The 10,606-nt window shown below is 37.7% G+C and overlaps 1 protein-coding gene across 1 annotated transcript; it reads right to left on the bottom strand.

Moving 5' to 3' along the window:
- Positions 1-1,518: 1,518 nt before the first annotated feature.
- LOC128264252 (uncharacterized) lies at positions 1,519-7,939 on the bottom strand. Its single transcript, XM_052999663.1, has 2 exons — positions 7,750-7,939; positions 1,519-3,488 (listed from the first exon to the last, which is right to left on the bottom strand). The coding sequence occupies exons 1-2, from the start codon at positions 7,937-7,939 to the stop codon at positions 1,519-1,521; spliced, it is 2,160 nt and encodes a 719-aa protein (XP_052855623.1).
- Between the last annotated feature and the right edge of the window lie 2,667 nt (positions 7,940-10,606).

Here is a 10,606-nt window from a genome sequence, read left to right as displayed (position 1 = left end):
ACTCGTTGTTGATAATTTCTTGAAGCTTCTGGTCTTCTTTGTTTCTCATTTTGACTCCAATTAGAACCTCATGCTTCTCGAAAAAGTGGAGTTAATGGCTTGTTGAACTCGATCGACGTGTCTGTACCACTTTGTGGGATCATCCACACTCAGTTTGGATAGAACTGAAATAATGATGGCATTCAGTCTTTCCACTTGTCCGTTAACACGTGGTAGGCCTGTCGTTCATTTCACCACCTTTATGCCTTCGTCTTCGCAATACTGAAGATAGTCTTTCGCGGTAAAAGCTGAGCCTCGGTCCGATATAATACAAGCTGGGTTACCAAATATATAACTTTGGCCTCGTAGTTTGGCTATGACTTCGCTGGCAGTGGTTGACTTGGTTGGGTAAAGCCAACAGAATTTCGTAAAGGAGTCGATTACGGCGCGAATGTGCTTGTAATTTTTGCTTGTGGAGTCAGCGGGAAATCCTCTTTGTGCAATGGATGTAACCAACCCTCCTGTTTGCCACGCTTGCGGTTGGTCAAAATGCACGGAATGCAGCAGTCGATGAACTTCTGTATTTTTTCGTCAATTTTTTAGATAAAATAATCGTTGCAAATCAGCACCTTCGTTTTTTTAATAGCAAAGTGTCCTCGGTCATGTGCTCTACCAATGATCTGCTTCTGCATGTCCTTCGGAACTACAATTAGTTCTAAGTCCTTGAAAAGTTTGTACAGGACACCGGTCTTCAGAAAATAGTCTTCATATGGTGAGTTGGAGTCTTCTAAGATTTTAATAATCGCTTTCAGGTGTTCATCTTTTTCTTGCGCTTGCTTGAAACCAAGGGCAATGGAATCGTCAGCGATCGCCATTATTGGGTGACTAGAAAGGGCATCAACGTGCTTCATACGTGAACCTGAACGGTGTTCAACTTTGTAGTCGTACTCTTGGAGCAAAAGTACCCAGCGTGTAACCCTAGTGCACAGGCTTTGCTTGTCTAGCGTCTTCGCGAATGCATTGCAATCTGTGATTATCTTAAATGGAATGCCATGGAGATACACTCTGAACTTTGTTATGGCCTCGATAATCGCTAACACCTTTAATTCGTAGCTTGAATATTTTCGCTGAGCAACCGTTGTTTTTCTACTCATGAAGTAGACAGGGTGAAATTCGCCGTCATCTGGTGATTTTTGCAAAGGCACGGCGCCAAATCCATCGATTGATGCATCAGTATGTACCTCGGTGTCATACTTCGGGTTGTAAATTGCCAAAACAGGGGTGGAAGTCAAATACTTTTTTAAGGATTCAATCGCATTCTCTTCTTCTGGACCAATTACGAAATTTGTTTTATTTTTAGTCAGATCAGTCAAGGGTTTCGAAATAAGAGCATAGTTGTAGATAAACTTTCTAAGGTATCCGATAAGACCCAGAAAACTCTCTAGCTACTTGAGATTCTGTGTAAAAACTGAATACGGGTCTGCAGGAAAAGTAGATTTTTTAGGTTGAGTTCTAGCCCATAGTTGCTGCAAGTTCCTATTACTTCTTTGAGGTTCGATACAGCCTCCTTTTCGTCCTTTGCTGGTATAATGATATCGTCAACGTAAGGGAGAGCGATTCCTCTGCGAGGAATGAGGTGTACTTCTTGCTGGAATCGGCTACTGGCACATGAAAAAAGCCATTCCTCAAGTCAATCGTGCTGAACATCATAGCCTCTTGTAAGCGATCAAGCTGGTCGTCAATCAGGGGCAACGGTAAATGGTCTTTTATTATTACCTTGTTGAGACGCCTGAAATCCACACAAAGTCGTTGGGAACCGTCGTTTTTCTTAGCCAGCACTACCGGGCTTGTAAATTCAGAGTCGGACTCTTCGATTACTCTGTTTGAGAGCCACTGCTCGATCTGATCGTCAATTACTTTCGTTTCAGCGAATGCAAATCTACGCGGACGCGAAAAAATTGGGGTTTCGTCGTTTAAAATTATTTTCATTTCAATGTTTGTTGACTTTGATGGTTTAGGAATGTACTTCGCTATAAGTTCACGCACCTCTTTCCTTGCATACTCACTGGCTGATTGATTAATATCGAGTTCTTCGTTGTCAAGCACTGCTTCGGTTTGCATTAAATTGGATTCCAATTCATATTCGTCAAGATTGTACAACTTTCGCACACGCAAACCATTTGGACTGAACGAATCTTCTGCTTGCAAGCACAGTTCTTCCCCTATTATCAAACGAGTGTCCATAAAATCACACGGAACTATGAAGAAGTTCAAGTCATAAACACTGTTGTCAATCGATACTGCTTGCTTACACTGTCCAATCGGCTTGATCTTATTGGCATTGCGATCTTTTCCAAATCCAATTAGATATACACTGCACTCTTTCAACCTTGGCAAACCTAACTGCTTGTATAAGTCTTCGCGCAAAATGTAGAACTTGCTGCCCGCATAAAACAGCGCCACGCAATTCTGATTTTGAATTGAAACTGCTTTGCTCGTCATGTCACTGTGCTCACTTAAAACTCGCGCGTTGGGCTTGCTTTCTTCGACTGCCTTTTCACCTTGTGGACAATTCTTGTAAATGTGTCCAAATTTGTTGCACTTAAAATACTTTCTTCCTTTTTCTTTGTTACTGCAGCCACCAGAAATATGTCCCTTTTCACCACAGTTGTAGCAAACGACTTCTTTTTCGCCACCTTTTGAACCACTTTTTGCTGCAAAAGCGTTTTTGTCTTTCACACTTCCTTCCAGAACTTTCGATCTTGCACTTATTGTTTGGTAGTCCTTCAATTTGTACTTGAATTCGTTCATGTTTTTAGCACCATACAGAATTGATTTATTTAAAGAAAGTTCGTCGATACCGTCGATCACATATTGAATAAGAGCTTCTTCCTCAACATTTCCTCGGGATGCAATATCTTTCATGCGATAAAAGTATTCTTGCACATTTTCGTTTGCACGTCGTTTGCTCTCTCCTAGTTGCATATGTATTTGTTTGCTGCTTACTCTCGACTTGAACTCATTTAGCAAAGACTCCTTTAATACATTCCACGAATTTAATACCTCTCTCAATATAAACATCTTAGCGACACCTTTAAGTGACTTTTTGCCGAAGATAAGCTTTTGTAGCGCATTCCAACCCATAAGTAAGGCTTGATCTTCAAAGTCGCTTATCCATACCTCAACTGAAATTTCATCACTCCCATCAAAATGTTTAATTGACTCTTCTATGTCTCGAAATCTTAGAGAAAAACGCGACATATCAACTTCCTTGATTCGTTGCGAATTTGACTTTCTCTTCCTTTCGCCTGTAGAAGGTATTTCTACTCCTGTTGAAATTACACTTCTAATTTCATCATCATTTTGGCTGTCTTCGTCATTTTCCTTCTCTTCGTCGGTTTCCTCGTTCTCTGAATCGTCCACTTCGTTGAAAAAGAGAAGTTTGCCAAACTGCAGATTGCGAAAAATGTGCAGCTGCAAATTTTCTACGTCGTAGTTAATTCCCAAAACTGCGCATATTGATATCAAATCTTTGTCTTTCAATTTCGCGTGTATGTATACACATTTGGATTTATAAACTGCGTCATTTTCGTCATACTGAAAGCCAGCAAATTCACGTAAACGTTTGCGATTGTTTCTGTCTCCTTCTCCTTCGAATATGAATTTGTGAAGTGCGCAAATGCTTTCTTTCGATGCACTTTCAGCGTATTGGAAATCAGATCGTTTAGGCAAGCCATAGTTTAGAAAAAAAATGTTATTTTCACAGTCGTCTTTAGTCACTTTTCACTTTCACCTTCAGCTTTCCTCGGATACTTCCCGGCGAGCACCCAAACGTGGGGTTTTTATTTATTAAATAGGTTATTATTTAAAAGTTTGATTATTAATATTAATTAACATAGTAAGAAATCTGAATCTTTGTGTTTGATTTAACCGTCGTCTCGTCGTCACACGTCGTCTTTACTCAACTCGATCTCGTCAGCAACTTTTGCTCGTCCTCTCGATATGTTGTTCTGCTCGTCACCTCGTCGTCACATCTCGTTGTAGTGATCGTCGTCTTCTTTTCCATCGGCTCGTCTTCCTGGAACGTTCGTCTTCTTGAAATTCGTCTTTTGACCATCTACTCGTCTTCTTAGTTTTAGCTGCTTCTCTCGTTGTCTAGGGCTTCATGTCATACGAATGCAAGGGTTTTATGGGAGGGATTCGGGGAATAATGCAATCTCACTCCCACAAATATATAGTGACATATTCACATATTCAGTTAAGTACCAAGAAACAAGAATCTGCAGTGTAGGCGATCTCACGCTGCACCAACGTAAGCAATCCATATCCGGAGATGCCGATGCTGCTCCTCAATAACTTAAACAAGTCTTGAAATGACTGATTCCCGCTTCCTGAGCGGCACTCTTACTCTCAAATTATAATGTTCAATCAATATCCCAAGCGTGCGATCTCGCTCCCAAGCTTATGTAAACAAAGGGCAGCACAAGTATAATTTTTGTCACAAAAATTTAGTCTTAGGCTGAGATCAATCGTATAAAGACGTAAAAATAATTCTTCGTTTATTTATTCCCCTTGGCGTTGTCCTTAGTCAACTGATGGGACATTAGTTCGACTCAGCTGACGCAGTCGGTACGATACAAAAAGTATCCGAAAAAAAGAACCTCGAGTGGTAAATAAATAATATTTTATTATTCAATTCTCGAATAATAATTACGCAACACATTTCAAAACCCTTTAACTTGGATTATAATTCCAATTCGGTTGTCCAACAAAAAGAGAAAGAATAAGAATAAAATCCAAAAAACCAATAAGTCCAAAGGCACCTAACAGTTAAAAAAAATTGTATTTTACTATAACAAAAAAAATAAATTACTATAACAATGGCACAACCAGTTATCGCCGCACCACAAATCGTTGCGCTAAGTGACAACAACCTTGCTGAAGCTCGTCGGCAGCTAAAAGACATCATGCAATTTAAGGGGGATCCAGAAACTCTCTACACCTTCGTCAGCAGAGTGGGCTCTGTAATTTCACTCTACCAAACTTATGATGTGCGACAACATAGGTTTCTTCTGGGAGCCATCGAAAGAAACTTGGACGGACACGTAACACGATCATTGGGCTTTCCGAACATTGAAGATTGGCCCTTAGATCGAGACTAGTTGCAGAATTTAAGCCCTAAACATGGAACTTCTACTGGAGAACTTCAGGGAAACACATTACAAAGGAAATCTGAGAACATTCTGCGAAGAAGAAGAAAGACGACGTCAAGTTCTGATTTTGAAATTGCATCTGGAAGGTAACCAGCCAGATTTTCTTATTTATATTCAGGCGATTAAAGATTCCATAAAAATATTGATCAGAAAATTACCAATACAATTATTCACTATTTTGGTTTAAAATTATATTACAGACTTAAGATGGTTAATTACTATTGCACAAAATGAGGGAATAAATTAAGAACGTGTTAATTTTGAATTAAATAAAAATCCAGAAAACCGTAATAAAAACTCAAATACTAATCCGAATTCTAAATCACACAAATTCAAACTTCCCGGTTACCAAACGACTAAGACCATGGGTCAGTGAACAAACCAAAATGTCTACTGACGAATCGAGATTTTAAGACGCATACGAATACGAAGAAATACAACTTAATTATTATGAACAACAGTATTATGACCACAATCAATACCATGGGTTGATTAATGAGGGGCAACAACAGGTACAATCCACCCAAAATAAAGATGAACAAAATCAAAATTGCTCAGAACCAAACGAAAATTTTCGGTTTAAATCCCCGGACAACACCAATGCATAGAAATAACATACATATGTTGCACATACAATTGCCTTATAGACACAGGATCCACAATAATATTATCAATAAAAATATATTTTGTCTTCCTATTCAACTTAATTATGTAACCCAGCAATAGTAATTTTAAAACAAATTAACAATTTTATGTACACAATTTTTCTAATAGTTATGATATAATAATTGCCAGAAAATTGTTGAACAATGCACAATCAATTATAAATTACAAAAATAACACAGTTACCCTTTTTGATAAAACATTCAAATTAATAACTTCAAAATCAGAAAAAACAAGAAGGAAAGCAAACTTCGGCAAGCCGAAGTTCATATACCCTTGCAGCTATTGCATTAATTAAATACTTTTGAAAACATTTAAATTATGATTTACTTGAGTATGTGCTAAAAAAAAACATTGAAACTATGATGATTTGCAGCTCAATTATTAGATAGTTATTTTATATATTTTTATTATTTCTATGGGAGCTATATGCTATAGACGTCCGATTTTGATAAAATTTATACCATAATTCTGAAATAATTAAACATTGCTAAATGTCGAAGAACTAAACAAAAAATTAAAAAACAGAAAAGTTATAATTTTTTTTCATTTATTTTTCCGATTGTTCCTATGGGAGCTATATGCTATAGTCGTCCGATTTTGATGAAATTAAAACCGTAATTCTGAAATATTAAACCATTACTATATCTCGAAGAACTAAACAAAAAATTAAAAAACAGCAAAGTTATAATTTTTTTTCATTTATTTTTCCGATTGTTCCTATGGGTGCTATATGCTTTAGTCGTCCGATTTTGATTAAATTTAAACCGTAAATCGGAAATATTTTACCATTACTATATGTCGAAGAACTAAACAAAAAATTAAAAAACAGCAAAGTTATAATTTTTTTTCATTTATTTTTCCGATTGTTCCAATGGGAGCTATATGCTATAGTCGTCCGATCCGGCTCGTTCCGATTTATATACTACCTGCAATAGAAAGACAACTTTTGGGAAAGTTTCATGCAGATAGCTTTAAAACTGAGAGACTAGTTTGCATATAAACGGACGGACAGACGGACAGACGGACGGACAGACGGACATGGCTAGATCGACTCTACTAGTGATGCTGATCAAGAATATATATACTTTATAGGGTCGGAAACGTCTCCTTCACTGCGTTGCAAACTTCTGACTGAAATTATAATACCCTCTGCAGGGGTATAAAAACAACATTTTTATATCCAAAGGCATGAGAACCAAATAAAAAATCACCTTAGGAATCAAAAAAAATATAGATTTTGGATTGTTAAGGTTACAAGGTTTATTAAATAAATTTAAAAATCTTCGATATGAAGGAGACAATCTTACATTTACAAGTACCATTAAACACGTACTAAATACAACACATAACTCTCCAATTTAAAAACAGTACCCACTTGCTCAAGCGCTTGAAATTGAAGTTGATAACCAAGTGCAGGAAATGCCTAATCAAGGATTAATTAAGGAAAGTAATTCACCATACAATAGCCCTACCTGGGTAGTACCCAAAAACCTTATGCTTCTGGTAAAATTAGGATAAGAGTAGTAATTGATTAAGGTCAATGAAATAACTATTCCCGACAGATATCCAATACCAAACACAAACGAAATCCTTGTAAACTAGGTAAATGCCAATATTTTACAACTATCGATTTGGCAAAGGGATTTCATCTAATAGAAATCAATATCAGAATATTGAATCAATATCTAAAACAGCATTTTCAACCAAAAGCGGTTATAACGAATACCTTCGAATGCAATTTGGCCTTAGAAATGCACCCGCTTCTTTTCAAAGGTGCATGAATAATATCCGTCGACCGTTGCTCAATAAACACTGTTTAGTGTATTTAGATGATATCATAATTTTTTCCACATCCCTTATCGAACATTGTCAATCGATACTGCTTGCTTACACTGTCCAATCGGCTTGATCTTATTGTCATTGCGATCTTTTCCAAATCCAATTAGATATACACTGCACTCTTTCAACCTTGGCAAAGCTAACTGCTTGTATAAGTCTTCGCGCAAAATGTAGAACTTGCTGCCCGTATCAAACAGCGCCACGCAATTCTGATTTTGAATTAAAACTGCTTTGCTCGTCATGTCACTGTGCTCACTTAAAACTCGGGCGTTGGGCTTGCTTTCTTCGACTGCCTTTTCACTTTGTGGATAATTCTTGGAAATGTGTCCAAATTTGTTGCACTTGTTCTTCTTTTTTCTTTGTTGCTGCAGCCACCAGAAATATGTCCCTTTTCACCACAGTTGTAGCAAACGACTTCTTTTTTGCCACCTTTTGAACCACTTTTTGCTGCAAAAGCGTTTTTGTCTTTTACACTTCCTTCCAGATCTTTCGATTTTGCACTTATTGTTTGGTAGTCCTTCAATTTTTATTTGAATTCGTTCATGTTTTTAGCACCACACAGAATTGATTTATTTAAAGAAAGTTCGTCGATACCGTCGATCACATATTGAATAAGAGCTTCTTCCTCAACATTTCCTCGGGATGCAATATCTTTCATGCGATAAAAGTATTCTTGCACATTTAGATTGCACGTCGTTTGCTCTCTCCTAGTTGCATATGTATTTGTTTGCTGCTTACTCTCGACTTGAACTCATTTAGCAAAGACTCCTTTAATACATTCCACGAATTTAATCCCTTTTCGCTCAATATAAACATCTTAGCGACATTTTTAAGTGACTTTTTGGCGAAGATAAGCTATTGTAACGCACTCCAACCCATAAGTAAGGCTTGATCTTCAAAGTCGCTTATCCATACCTCAACTGGAATTTCATCACTCCCATCAAAATGTTTAATTGACTCTTCTATGTCTCGAAAACTTAGCGAAAAACGCGACATATCAACTTCCTTGATTCGTTGCGAATTCGACTACTCCGGTTGAAATTACACTACTAATTTCATCATCATTTTGGCTGTCTTCGTCATTTTCCTTCTCTTCGTTGGTTTCCTCGTTCTCTGAATCGTCCACTTCGTTGAAAAAGAGAAGTTTGCCAAACTGCAGATTGCGAAAAATGTGCAGCTGCAAATTTTCTATGTCGTAGTTAATTCCCAAAACTGCGGATATTGATATCAAATCTTTGTCTTTCAATTTCGCGTGTATGTATACACATTTGGATTTATAAGCTGCGTCATTTTCGTCATACTGAAAGCCAGCAAATTCACGTAAACGTTTGCGATTGTTTCTGTCCCCTTCTCCTTCCAATATGAATTTGTGAAGTGCACAAATGCTTTCTTTCGATGTACTTTTCAGCGTATTGGAAGTCAGATCGTTTAGGCAAGCCATAGTTTAGAAAAAAAATGTTATTTTCACAGTCGTCTTTAGTCACTTTTCACTTTCACCTTCAGCTTTCCTCGGATACTTCCCGGCGAGCACCCAAACGTGGGGTTTTTATTTATTAAGTAGGTTATTATTTAAAAGTTTGATTATTAATATTAATTAACATAGTAAGAAATCTGAATCTTTGTGTTTGATTTAACCGTCGTCTCGTCGTCACACGTCGTTCGCTTGAGCACGTCTTTACTCAACTCGATCTCGTCAGCAACTTTCGCTCGTCCTCTCGATATGTTGCTCTGCTCGTCACCTCGTCGTCACATCTCGTTGTAGTGATCGTCGTCTTCTTTTCCATCGGCTCGTCTTCCTGGAACGTTCGTCTTCTTGAAATTCGTATTTTAACCATCTACTCGTCTTCTTAGTTTTAGCTGCTTCACTCGTTGTCTAGGGCTTCATGTCATACGAATGCTGGGGTTTTATGGGAGGGATTCGGGAAATAATGCAATCTCACTCCCACATATATATATAGTGACATATTCACATATTCAGTTAAGTACCAAGAAACAAGAATCTGCAGTGTAGGCGATCCCACGCTGCACCAACGTAAGCAATCCACATCCGGAGATGCCGATGCTGCTCCTCAATAACATAAACAAGTCTTGAAATGACTGAGTCCCGCTTCCTGAGCGGCACTCTTACTCTCAAATTATAATGTTCAATCAATATCCCAAGCGTGCGATCTCGCTCCCAAACTTATGTAAACAAAGGGCAGCACAAGTATAATTTTTGTCACAAAAATTTAGTCTTAGGCTGAGATCAATCGTATAAAGACGTAAAAATAATTCTTCGTTTATTTATTCCCCTTGGCGTTGTCCTTAGTCAACTGATGGGACATTAGTTCGACTCAGCTGACGCAGTCGGTACGATACAAAGAGTATCCGAAAAGAAGAACCTCGAGTGGAAAATAAATAAAATTTTATTATTCAGTTCTCGAATAATAATTACGCAACACATATCAAAACCCTTCAACTTGGATTATAATTCCAACTCGGTTGTCCAACAAAAAGAGAAAGAATAAGAATAAAAACCAGAAAACCAATAAGTCCAAAGGCACCTTACAGTTAAAAAAATTTTATTTTACTATAACAAAAAAAATAAATTACTATAACAATGGCATAACCAGTTGTCGCCGCACCCCAAATCGTTGCGCTAAGCGACAACCTTGCTGAAGCTCGTCGGCAGCTAAAAGACATCATGCCATTTAACGGTGATCCAGAAACTCTCTACACCTTCGTCAGCAGAGTGGGCTCTGTAATTTCACTCTACCAAACTAATGATGTGCGACAGCATAGGATTCTTCTGGAAGCCATCGAAAGAAACTTGGACGGACACGTAACACGATCATTGGGCTTTCCGAACATTGAAGATTGGCCCTTAGATCGAGACTAGTTGCAGCCCCAAATATAGAACTAAAAACTAC

Source organism: Drosophila gunungcola, unplaced genomic scaffold, assembly GCF_025200985.1.
Source record: "Drosophila gunungcola strain Sukarami unplaced genomic scaffold, Dgunungcola_SK_2 000062F, whole genome shotgun sequence".
In the NCBI taxonomy this organism is placed as follows: Eukaryota; Metazoa; Arthropoda; class Insecta; order Diptera; family Drosophilidae; genus Drosophila; species Drosophila gunungcola.
Note: the sequence above shows the minus strand (reverse complement) of the source record. Positions and strands in the feature narration are given on the sequence as shown.

Excerpts from the sequence above, each read along its gene's own strand:
- LOC128264252 (XM_052999663.1), bottom strand. The coding sequence starts at position 7,939 with ATGACGAGCAAAGCAGTTTTAATTCAAAATCAGAATTGCGTGGCGCTG. Across the intron at positions 3,489-7,749 it reads GATCAAGCCGATTGGACAGT|TTTTGGGAATTAACTACGAC; the intron begins GTAAGCAAGCAG and ends CAATATGCGCAG.